This window comes from Schistocerca piceifrons, chromosome 6, assembly GCF_021461385.2.
Source record: "Schistocerca piceifrons isolate TAMUIC-IGC-003096 chromosome 6, iqSchPice1.1, whole genome shotgun sequence".
In the NCBI taxonomy this organism is placed as follows: domain Eukaryota; kingdom Metazoa; phylum Arthropoda; class Insecta; order Orthoptera; family Acrididae; genus Schistocerca; species Schistocerca piceifrons.
Genome location: NC_060143.1, coordinates 82,252,432 through 82,265,995, shown reverse-complemented (window position 1 = coordinate 82,265,995; position 13,564 = coordinate 82,252,432). Strand labels below are relative to the sequence as shown.

Below are 13,564 nucleotides of genomic sequence, written 5' to 3'. Positions count from 1 at the left end.
GCTTACACACTAATTTCTTCAGCCTCCCATCGGAGGTTCGAGTCCTCCCTCAGGCGTGTGTGTGTGTGTGTGTGTGTGTGTGTGTGTGTGTGTGTGTGTGTGTGTGTGTGTGTGTGTGTGTGCGTGCGCGCGTGGTGTTCTTAGAGTAAGTTAGTTTAAGTAGTGTGTAAGTCTAGGGACCGATGGCCTCAGCAGTTTGATCCCCTTAGGAATTCACTCTCTCTCACACACACACACACACACACACACACACACACACACACACACACACACACACAATTTATTCAATTGATATCACTCTTCATCCACTAATTAAAATTTATACCTGAATGCGAGGTTCACGCCGTAAGGCATCTGGATCTGGAATTATTTGCTGGTTTCCTGAAAGCATTGTAGAATTGGAGGATGATGATGCTGCCACCAGGCCAGTCCCATCATCGTCACTGCGCACAACCTGCGATTAGAAGACTGTCACTGTGTGTTACGCCTCCCACACAAATTACACACACGCAATCAAAAAAGCAATAGATAACTGGCTTATGGAGAGTAAAATGGAAACAAATGAAAAAATCAGATAATAAGGGGTAAAAGGTTGAAACCATAGTCTCAAATTACTGTGAAGAGTAGTGGAATTAAACTGGATCTGGAAAAGCAAAAAAAATCAAAGAAAAATATTTTCACCATGGAGGCTGTTCACATTTCATAATATTTATGTGCCCATTTATAGTTACTTTTAAGTTTTGTTAACGTATATAGGGAATGGGAAGGAGATGTCATGTGTTGCAATGTTATTGTGGTATTATCAAAAAGATTTTGTTGTGTTCACCCAGCAGTTTAAAATCTGAACATCACTAGCATCAAAACCTTCATCGAGCCTTAGAAGGGAACTGGTGTATCTCTGACACAACTGTCATATAAAAAAATGTTTTTCTTTTTACCTCTTTGAAGTACTCCAAACTTTATATGCATAGTTTTTTATACCATGTATAGAAGTGTTGTACAAGAGAAATAGATTTGAAGTCAATATTATAGAAAAAGAAGCGAAAGCAGATGAATATGAGATGGCAGGTATGACACAGAGAGAGCTGACAGAGCATTGAAAGACATAAGCCAAACCAAGGTCTCTACAGCATATGACTTTCCCTCAGAATTATTGACTTTCTTGGACTAGTCAGTCATGACAAAACTATTCCACATTGTGTCCAATATACACAAAACAGGCGAAAACTTTCAGACTTCTAGAAGAATGTAAGAACCCAACTTACAAAGAAGGGAGGTGCTGACAAGTGTGAATATTACTGAACCAGAAGTCTTCATTGCAAGATACTGAGATGAATTATTTACACAAGAATGTAAAAACTCTGACCTAAGAGAAGACCAGTTTGAGTTCCAGAGAACTGTTGGAACACAGTATTATGCATTTCTAGACTTAGAGAAAGCTTTTGATAATTCTGATTGAACTATATTCTTCGAAATCCTGAAGGTAGCAGGGATAAAATACAGGGAGCAAAAAGCTACCTATATCTTGAACACAAACATAAGTTACAAGAGTCAAATGGCATGAAAGAGAAGCAGTAGTTGAGAGGGCATTGAGACAGTGTTGCAGCCTATCCTTCATGTAATTCAATCTGTATACTGACCAAGCAGTAAAGGAAACAAACGTGAATTTTCAAAAGTGTATTAATCTTCTTTCACACACCTTTTTTTTTGCATTGAGATTGGGTATGGTGAATCAAATTGCTTATTCTCATGATTATTTATTAATATCATTAACAAAACACATTATAAATGGAAAATATATTTAAAGCAAGACAAAGAAGACATGAGAGCATAACAACAATTGAAATATTAAACATTCAGTTTTCTTATTGGCACTGTTGGACTGGGGTAACATGTGATAACAATGTTGCTTTTTCACTTACTTCTTTATTAAATTTCAGTAATGCAACTCATTATAAATTATAAATATATTTACAGAAAGGCAAAGACAACACTAGAGCACAACAACAATAATAACATTACTCAAACATTTGTCTCGTCGTCATTTTTGGACTGTGGAACATATGAGGAATTTTACCACTCTCAGAGCAAAAAGTTTCGGTGTGCATCACACAGAACAAATCTTGTGACATTTTGATACAATGTTTTGTCAGTCGTTTCTTTACTGTGCAGGTGCTACATCTTTTCTTCTTGATCTCAGTTCCTTTTTCTCCATTTCTGCTTGCAGCTTCCACTTTATCTTCACATGTTGACCTATAATGTTGTAGCCTCAGTTGAAAACCTTTTGAATTCCTTAGGTCTCCAAGCTTCTTCAAACCAAGTGAGGTAGAACTAATGAATACGGTAGTTTTTCAGGAATCCCTTTCTTTGGATACAATTCTAACTGTCACCACACTAAATTACTTGTGCAATGATTCTGCTCATATTGATCAATGCAAAAGATATAAGCATGGAACAACTGCACACATTTCTTGCAACACCATATGAAGTGGTCAACTTATCCGTAGTGTCAACTCCACATTTGGTGCTATTATAAAATGTTACAACGGATGGCTTCTGTTTATCTCCAGTGTCAGTATCTATTGAATAATCTTCATGCAAACTTGATCCCTGTACCACACACTTCCGCTTTTAGGAACACAGAAGCTGGGGAACAGCCTTTCTTGAAGCCAAAAAGTGAACTGTGAACAGCCCTTCCTTCACTGGTTGCAAACTCCAGAGGAATCTCACACGTCTTTCTTCATCCTCCCAACAAAATAAAGATATTTTTCTTCTTCTGTCAAGCCAATACTAGTAACCCAGTTGTCTGTGCCATATTTCAACATGAGTGATTAATAGGTTCACACAGATGCAGAACATCTAAGGTTTATTGCTCATGTGGTGTAATCCTTCTGGTTGCAATTCAGAATATATTTCCAAATTACACAGTTAAAATATTTGGTATTCCACATGAGCATACATCTTAATTCCACAGTTTGGTTTGCTCGATTCATATTGGAGAAAACTGCACTTTCCACAGAATCCTTCCAGTTTTTCCATCTACCTACCATAACATTTTCTTTGAAGGTATAGGATTTCTAGCAGTTCTGTACAAACATCGAAAATATTTTTAGAATCACTGTTATTTTGCCTAATCATCTCCTTTGATTGCAAGTCCTGTGACTTGTCAAATGCAAGACACCACAAAATGAATTTGAAACATTTTATGTTCATTATAAGGCAAAATTTTTCAATTCTATCCCAATTAGTTCCCCACAGACCTCTAAGCTTTTTCTGTTACTTTTGTTAACATCAGCTAAAAATAAGAGACCAATGAATGCTTTCAATTCAAAAACATTTACTGGTTTTACATCTCTCTCATGCTAAAATGAAGTTCCAACATTCTCACTATACTGATTTGTATACAAAACTACAATTGACAAAATGTCATCACTTATGAGGCAATTCCAACATTCCAACAGCACTCTTTCTGCCTTCGCTGCACCTATAAGCCGAAGTAATTTTCGAATAATATTATGGACCCTGAAATGTACACTCTGCAATGGTGGAACTGATTCCATTTTGTCTTTCTGTCCCTTCCAATACGGTAATGGTTGTTTTCCTGAAGTACTTCCACATCATCTTCACTGCTGTCTTCCTCTGTTTCTGAATCTTCCTGCTGAACTTCAACTACGTTATCAAAATCTGTGTCCACTTCTTCTTCAAAATCCTGAATTTTATTATTATCCTCTTTCAACATCATCTTTTGGACTTCTCCAACATGATTTGGTTCAAGGAGGTTGCCTGAAATGATCAAGTATACCCCACATAAAATCATAAAATTCGTAGAAAATAACACAAACAGGCACAGTGTATCAAGCTGCTACTTGATATTTGGTTAGCCACAACATGTGATAACATAGCCCAAAAGGAAAATAACAGCATTTTAAATTCATAATTAGCTCTGAACTACTTACTAAGTTATGTTGATAATCAAAGAAATCAACTGCTGAAACAAAATGCAAATGGGTGCTGTCTATTCACCTTACAAATAACAGAGCAGTCACATAGGTACTGAAGCACACAACAACGAAAATCGGTTGGAGAAGGGAAGCTACTAGTGAGAAGACACCAGGGCTGCTAGCTGTTGACAAATAATTTACAGCAAAGTTCGAAATTTATCGATTTGAATACATCAGACAGAAAGTTAAAAGTCAGGGAGAAGAGATAAAAACCTTTAATAACTGCCAATGACATCATAATTCTGTTAGAAACAGCAAAGATCTATTGAATAGAATGGATAGTGTCTTGAAAAGATGTTATAAGATAAACATCAACACAAGTAACACAAAGGTACTCAAATTAAATGAGGTGACACTGAGGAAATTAGATTAGGGAACAACATGCTAAATGTATCAGAGGAGGTTTATGTGTTAAGCAAAATAACTGACAACAGCTGAAACAGAGAGGTTATATAATGCAGACTGGCGATAAGAAGACAGACAGTTAAGAAAATGGTAAATTTGTTAACATCCAAAATAAATTTAACTGTCAGGAAGTCTTTCATGGAGGTATTTGACTGCACTGTAGTCTTTTACAGAAGTGAAACATGGACAATAAACAGGCTAGACAAGAAAGGAATACAGGCTTTTGAAAATGTGGTACTACAGGAGAATGCTGAAGATAAGATGAGTAGACTGGGTAATGAATAAGAATGTACTGAACCAAATCAGGGAGAAAAGAAATTTGTGGCACAGCTTGAGTAAAGGATGGGATCAGGTAAGTATCAAGAAACCGTCAGTTTATTACTGGAGGGAAGTGTGGGCAATAAAAAATGCACAGGGAGACCACGAGAAGAGTACAGTAAGCAGATTCAAGTAAATGTAGGTTGCAGAGGATACTTGGAGATGAAGAGGCTTGTACACCATAGAGTAACATGGAGAGCTGAATAAAACCAGTCCTCCGTCGGACGACGACAACCACAACCACCACCACCACCACCACCACAACCAAAACAATGACAACAACAACAACAACAACAACGAGAACAACAAGCAAATGACACTAAGTTTCAGTAATGGTACAATGATGAATGTGTGTTTGTAGTGGAGCAAAAGCAGTAGCAGCTCTCCAGTGAAAGATGGGAAGTGAGCACAGGTTTTGTAATGAGACAAAAATCTGGAGGGAGGAAGAAAAGACATATAGTTGATAACATATGGAAGTTTGGATCTGACTGTGAGTCATGCATAAGTAGCCAAACGGTAGGTCAACAACTCACGATAAGTGAGAAATCTGGGTTCGACTCCTGATCCGGCACAGATTTTCACTGTCATCATTCAATTCTACACCTGATGATTGTTCTTATTTGCGATTGCAAATTCATTTAATGGAAGAAAAGAGAGGCTTTAAGAAGGATGATTAAGAGATAGCTTTGCATTATTACAGGAATAGAAGGAGAAAAAAAAAGAGGCAGCACTCAGATGGAGTATTCTGGTAAACTTCTTTAGGATAAACCGAAAAAGAATGATATTTTGTCCGATTAACAGAGCAGAACCATAGACTGAAGAATCAAATTGTAATGGATATTTTTCTTTTTACGAATCACCAGAAGCGTTGCCACTGCAGGTGAGAACTGCCCACTGAGATTATCCAGTTTACATCCACAATGTAAGAAGAAGTTAAAACACTCCAATTTACAGGTGTTACACTGTTGAATATAATATGAAAGTCATAATTTCAGGTTATCAAAACACTGGTATCTAGAAGTGTCTACACTGACATCAGGTGCCTCCAACAGTATTAACTGACATGAATTTTGAGTGGCTGTCAGGCATACTAGCGAAATAAGCTCACCAGGCAAAAAATTAGCCACCCCAGTACACATGCACAGATGAATCATTCAGCCTTTACAGACAGAGCAGTGATCAAGTCACATGGTCAACCACGCACACACTGCCTCTACGTAAGCATAAGGCTCCAGCAATCAGTGAGACATTTTTGTTTCAAACAGACATTGTACGTAAAAATGGGTAAATGGCAAAAAGAAGCAATCGTGTTTGGCTATACTCAGGTCCATACGGTATGTGAAGTTGCTGGATTTGTCAGTGTTTCACAGCGGAATGTTAAATCTGTCTACAAGAAGTGGTGCAACACACATGGCCGCAAAACACGTAATCAGTGTCGTAGTTGGAAAAAGATCCTTACAGAGGGACTGGAGATGCCTTTCACCACTTGTGAATCAAAATCACTTAGAGACCTCACTGAAATTGCTGTAGCCAGCGACTGAAGTTCTATCCCAACCTGTTAGCGAGATAACATTGCGACAGGAACTGCATGCAATGAACATTTGGTGTCTGCCACCTTGCAAGAGGCCACTGCTCACACAAGCACATAAAGACTACAACAGCAAAGTTCATCGGACTGGAAGAGTATATGAGTAGTTTCCTGAACATTTCCCCACACTATTACATATTAACTGGAATACAAAATCACCTGAATTGAATGTCACAGAAAATCTGTGGGTCATGTTGGAACAGTGGGTCAACATTAGCATCCCAGCAATTTGGTGGAATTGAATGGTCATATCATCGGTGAGTGGCTTAAACTGGATGGATGTACCTGCACAACTTGTGGACTCACTTCTTAAATTAATCTAGGTGGTTATCAAGTCCAGGGGTGGAATTACACACTATTAAATGATGTTTATAACTATTTCTCTAGGGATGACTAATTTTTTTTGTCTGGTGAGCTTATGCTGTACTCCCAAGACAAAGATAAAATTTAACTAAATTACTAATTACACTTTTAACATCAATTATAGGATTAATCAAGTCACTCTCCAATCCAATGTGCTTTTCAATCTAAATTTAAAAGAATTATTAGTAAGCTGGAAGTAGATGAAAATAGGTGTATACGGAAAGAACACGGGTTTCTCTAAGGACAGTAAGGAGGATAGAGGAGAGAGCATGGCTTGAACAGAGAGAACCAGCACAATAAATAGATTTAGTAATTAGTCAGTCTCAAACCCAACACATTATATTCTCTATAACATTAGGCTCTCTACAGAATAAGTAAATTAATAGCTCTAGCGTGCCAACAGATGTCATCAAACATTGGGGCATAAATGTCTTACAGGACATTACACAAGTAACTCAAACTTGAGTATAAAATTACAGCTACTTCAAAACTTACGCGTAGATACTAATCACTGCTTAACTACAATAAATTAGCATATTTGAGAGGTGACTCCTGCTAAAAATACGTGTGTTCAAAATGTTTCTCCGCAGTGCCGTAAGACTGTTAGCTGCGCATGCCGTATGCCACAGTGAATATACTGAAATGAAACTCAGTGAAATACAAGTTATTAATTTATTGAATATTCATTTTTACTTACAAATTTTCACATTAAATGTTGAAAGTGTCCCCCTTGTTGTTGAATACACAATTCAATCATACGGCACATGCGAATAACAATCATAACGCACTGCAGAGAGACTTTCTGAACACCCCATATATAGAGCTCTGCAAAGACAGATGAAAAATTACAACTTATTCCGAAGTTAACCATTTGACAAAAGACACTAATTCTTAACAACAATAAAGAGTAGTACTGTCAGGGAATATTCAATAATGAATTGTGGGAAATGAAAGGAAGGGGGTAGGACAGAAGGATACAAGATGTAAGGCTGAGAAGAAACCCTTGAAAGTAAGGAACAGATCAAGTGAAAAAGATCACTGATACACTGTAAGCTAAAAGGATAGCCTTCAAACGCAGAAGACTATGAAAAACCATTAATCAAACTAATATCAATGTATTACTTTAAGTGCAGGAGGTGAAGGAGGCGATAGCTGTTACACCATCTTCATTGAAAATTTCAGGAATATTGATAAATTACAAAAATTTCAACCTGTAAGAAATAAAACACAGAAGCAATGGTTGATAAAAGTGGTAAGGAAGGAAGGAACGAACAAATGAGGTACTCCCTGGCAGCAATACTGCCTTACACACTTACTGAAGTGAAGTACTCAAAGTCCATGGGATTGAGGCGTATGCGGATGACACTGACAGGCTCCGCCCTCTCACCACCTGACTCGCTGCTGCTACCACTAGCTGCCGCCGGAGCACTTGTGGCACTGCGGGTGACAGAATGGCCGTCTGAACCCAGTCCTCTGGACCTACTAGACAGAACACTAGTAATTCTCACTGCAGTGCGGAAGATGGAGTGCTGCTTTTTGTCATTGATGGGAAAAATGAAGAAAAACATTTTACAGAGAACAGTCATTGCTTCTCTGCAACAAATGGAAAAAATTAAAACATTTCAAATATTCTACGGAAACTACATCAACCTACAATTAGCTTAGGAAAAAAGTGAAGATAACAATGATACTCAATCAAGATTTCGATCACAAATTTGTTTGATAATTAGTAAAAATTATTTATTTATTTTTCACAGCACAAACTCTGTATTACATCAGTGTTCACTTCATTATTCCCAGAAGGTATTTACCTGTCAAGAACACAAAGAGGCATTTAATGATAATCCAGTCCTGTTCTAACGGAACTATCGCTGTCTTGTCTGTACTACTACTACTACTACTACTACTACAGTTCACAGCATTAAACAAAAAACAAATGGGGAAACTTGGCACCAAAATTCTCTGCTTACAGGATGCAGCTGTGTCAATATCTACAGATACAGAGAGGACAGAATAAAAAGAAGGCACCCTTTGGGAGGGGTAGAGGCTGGGGGCGTACCTATCAGGAATTTCAGGGATATTCATCAGCAAAGTTACAGTCCTTCCTGGGGGGGGGGGAAAAATGCTGCATCACATGCAAGGTGTTTCAGAACAACTGTAATACGTGTTATATGGCAACTCCAAGGCTCAAAACAAGACAAAATATTCCTACTAATACACACTGCACAAATTATTCTTAACAATTTACATTATAAGACACACAGAACAACAACACACGAGGTGCCAAAACAGCCTGCCATGAAAAGCAACACACACTCACAAATGCTGCAACATCAACCAGTAAAGATGCTCGTTTGTACTAAAATCACATCAAATGACTGCACAGACATTACAGATAAGCTGTTGTGAATCGTTTATATGGTTCACCAAAGTAGTAAATACCATACATTCTGTTTGCTGTGAAAGTCATTGTGACCGATGCAGGAAGACTAGGTACAGAGAAGCACCAAATCTTGACCTCTGATCCATCTTCTCAGGCAGGTGTCACCCAAAACCAGCATATGTCAGAAACTGTGGTACATGGGGGGTTCAGTCATGTACATACAGTGTCATGTACTGAATGCCTATGGCACATTTACTAGTAGCACAGGTAAACATTTCACAGTGAGTTCAATTGTGTCAGTCTACTTGGTCATCAGAATAGGGCGCATGACCTTCACAGGCGAGCACAGGTAATGCAATACATATCAAATTTCAGTGGGTAGTAACAATTAGTGACAATTGTACTATAGGGATTAGTAAGTACCCGTGTACAACATGTGAGTTCAGATGCCCTCTCGTCTCAGTATATCACAAATGATCAATCAATACAACAACAGAAATGTCAGCCATGTCAAGAAACTACTAAAAGAATTCTTCCCGTTGGTGAAAACTGTACTCACTCAGTCTTTGTACTCTTTACAAATGGAGCGAGTATGAAGCGTAATCATATTAAATACACTAAACATACTTCTGCCTTACAAACATTTCATGACACACTTGTCACACACTTGCACTTGAATCAAAGTGCAGACACTGTAATATGGTTATCTGTGATAGGTTTTTGTAAGCAGAGTATGTGTATTGCCCCATTTCAAAAATGTGACACCTATATAGTGCTACAGATATCCCATATGATGTTTGTAACACGTATTTTAAGTGTTCCCTAAACAGGTGTTCCCGCAAATTCCTACCTGCAGAGACATAAAGCTCAGTTTTAGGCCCATACAACATGCACTGCCTCATTTGTGACCATCCTTTCGCTTCACTTGTTATTCTGATGAAACCGGTGCCACTTCTTGAGAGTACGTCAGCTGCCGTACCATGACACATCTGTTTCATTCTGCACAAGAAAATGTACAATGAAAGGAAGTTAAGGTCACAGCTGTGCAATGCCTGTTCCTCATAACCTAAACAGTGTACCACATTCCTTTGTAGCAACAGTTTTCTATATATTCAGAAATAAGTTATTTTAATTGTTACCCATCCAAGACAGACAGACTGTAGCGTTCTACAGTTGGGTCAGAGGAGCGGCAACTCACAGAGCACCCCCGCCCCCTCCCTCCCCCCGCCCCACCCACACACACACACACACACACACACACACACCTTGAATAGTGGTCCAAATTCCAGAAATCCAATTAGGCAGCGCTTTGTGGCATAATGGGGATATGAGAGAGAGAGAGAGAGAGAGAGAGAGAGAGAGAGAGAGAGAGAGTCAGGAATTAGGCATGACGAGGACCAGTCTCACTAAAGAATTGCGTTGAATGCCCAGTGGAGGCATCAGAACAGTCGAGCCACTGGGCTTGCTCACCGTCAATCACCTACCCCGCTGCGGCAGGTTCAAAGGCTTTTTACAGAGACATTCTTACAGATTTGGTGAGAATGCTGAGGTCTCACTTGCACAGCTGAACTATGCATTGAAGTATTGGGACAATGGCTAGAACCAATGAACAAGGAACTGCGTAATCTTTTCTAAAGAATTAATTCCACAAAGTAAAATTCCTCAGGATAAATTATTGCTACTTTTGGCCCATTCTGCATCATCTGTAACAGATGGTTATTTGGCAAAATTATAACAGTTCCAAAAGCTTTTTGTCCATATCAGCAAGGGCATTGCTCATAAACATAAAATCTTCATATGTTACCCGCGATTGCTAAAGTAATTGCATCCAGAAGAAAGTTTTAATTGAAAGAAATTAAGCTTTTCAGCTATTGAAGTGCACTGTGAAGCAATTGAAGAAACTACACAGCACAGTTGTGTACTACATTAAAGGGATTCACTGAATATGAATTTTAAAATATCAGAACCAAAATTTACTTTAAGATCAATATTACAGTTATAAATGGAAACCTCAATAATTGAAGTGCATCTTCTTCCTTGTATAGCATTTTTACTATGCCAATGTACATTCCAGAGTCACATATTCATCACCAGGGCCTCGGTTTTTATATGAGGACCTTCACTCGACACGAGACAACATCACACAAAAGGTTGTTTACGTAAAACTGGCGCCGCGATGACAAGATTGTGGCTCTGAAATGTAGATTAGCATAGTACAAATGTTGCACAAGACAACAGATACAGTTGTACTATCGGTGTTACCCTTTACTTTTCTGTCTTGATTTTCTTGCTGTCTCAATTTTCTCAAGGATAGCCACTGCAGCTACTATGAAATTGCAGTTACTGCCATTATACTCCAACATTGAATTTTTGTAGCTTCAGAGCCATTGGAACCTTTTAATTCCATTCCCAACACAGCAGTGTTAATTGCCACACCTGAAATTCAACAGACAGGGCAGACAGAATTTCACTTCTAGTTAATAATGTTATTACTCAGTGTTCGGTGTCCACATCTGCATTGTTGGTGATGAAATTTGCTGCACTTCTACCTGCATAATGAATTGATCAGAATGTTACTCAGCCTCTACATTAACCGATATTATCCCCCACAGTTAATGTGGGTGCAGAATAAGCAAAATGCAGTCTACACATTTCTCCTCCTCTTAACCCATCCTGACGCTGGCACATTGCTTACCGTTGTACTACATTTAACCTCCCACTGCCTCTGGCACATGTCACCCCACCTCTGCCTCTCCTCCCCCTGTCTCCATAACAGGTGGCTCCTTGTCATTCGGGAGTTGAGTGGCCTTCCCTGCCTTTTTAATCTCCCCAACCTGTCTCACCCTCCTGCCCAAGAAAGGAACTAATAGTACCGGAGGCAATGATAGTGTTGTGTACTTTCCAGTGTGCCTACAGGCAGTACAAAATATTTCACCTTCTGAAGGTGGACATGCCAGCATAATTTTGTGTGTTATTCAGTCTAATGGGAACTCTTCCAGTTGTAGGCACCTCAGATGCCTTGGCTACCCTCTGTCTCAAAGGGCACTGTCGCTAACTGAAAAACCCTCTCAAGGACGAACTCGGAAAGAAAGCATTGGCACGTAACTACATGTCACACCGAAAACCCTTCCGAGTCATCCAAATATTACAACTTTGCCATACATTCTGAGGTTTTTTCTTCCTAGTAATGGCTATTACGGCTGATGATACCCGACTAGTGCCCAAGGAAGGAAACTAAAATTGATAGTCTTCCTTACTTAGAAAATTAAAGAGCTTTGCTTACTCTGACAATGAGATGGGACTTTTCAGTGATCTACTACACAATTTTGGTGTGAACTACAGTTCTGTCCTTTTCTGAAGAAAAACTGGAATCAAAGTACAGAAGGTGCAGTCAAGAACATTATCGACAACTGAGCTATGTTCCAAAGCCACTGTTCTGTGGTCGAGGAATGCTGCATTCTACCTTCTTAATGCAATAATTTAGGCAATATTTCCAGCCACAGTTTGGCCAATGCTCCTATGGTTAATTAGAAGACTTCCATTTATCTATACAGGATCACATCACGTACATGATATTCACCATGAAACATCTGGCAGTAAGTCTTTTATACCCACACCTCATTGTGACATAACTGCCTATTCTCAGATTGTTCAATGATACTGTAATGTCACTGTGGGTGTAGGTTGAAAATTTAAAGAATTAATGTTACCTAGCGATGATATTAGATTCCTAACTACAACATTTAATCAAAATTAGTGTTGCCCTAAACACTTAAAGCTGAGCTGTGCTCCCTATCATCTGGTTGTGGATGGAATCCAAGTGTGGGGCTGTGTCATGTGAAGAGGTAAGAGCTTACAAAAATTCCCATTCCGTGAAGGGTTCATTACAGAATTCGGCTTAGTGGAGGTTGAAACATATGGGCGTTTGTTCAACTAAGCGTTTCTGCCAGAGAAAAGTAGCAGCACAGGAAGATGATGATGGTTCTGGCGCAAAGTGTGTCGTGAGGTGGTCTTCAAGGACCAATGGATCAGTGCACAGAGCACCCGGTAGGATCAGATTCTGGACAGTTGTTTGTCACTGGCAGCCCAGAAGGCTATGGAGCCTGTACCAAACTTCCAATGAAGAGCCATACACCCCAGGGAGGAAACATAGCACTCCCAGCATTCCCTTTTATTCTGCTTAATAGTTAGCAAGCCTTAGCACGTAGACACTTAAAATCAACAAGGTAGTCCTCTAAAAGGTGTAAAGATGTTGTTTAAATCATTGCAGCACCCGTCAGCTGTCCTGGATAGCAACTTTTATGTCCTCGGACCACCAAGGCACTGGTCGTTGACGGTGGAGATCTGTGGAGAGGGGGATAGCTGTGCCAGTGGCACGAAAAGAGTGGTAGAGATGTCTCGCACAACTGCGTCAATGCAATCCGAGAGAGAGGTGTCAAAGTGCAAAGCAGGCATACATAAAGACCAAGCGGCTCTACGAAATGTCAAACTTGGGCACCTGTCAGC

At 39.2% G+C, this 13,564-nt stretch overlaps 1 protein-coding gene across 1 annotated transcript in view; it reads right to left on the bottom strand.

The window, feature by feature from the left end:
* LOC124803150 (lysosomal-trafficking regulator) overlaps nt 1-13,564 on the bottom strand; it is a 593,053-nt gene that overhangs the window by 553,082 nt on the left and 26,407 nt on the right. The window contains exons 5-6 of the mRNA XM_047264331.1: nt 7,992-8,154; nt 326-454 (exon numbers count right to left, since the gene is read on the bottom strand). Of these exons, the coding sequence (XP_047120287.1) occupies nt 326-454; nt 7,992-8,154 (292 nt within the window). The remainder of the gene's footprint in view (nt 1-325; nt 455-7,991; nt 8,155-13,564) is intronic.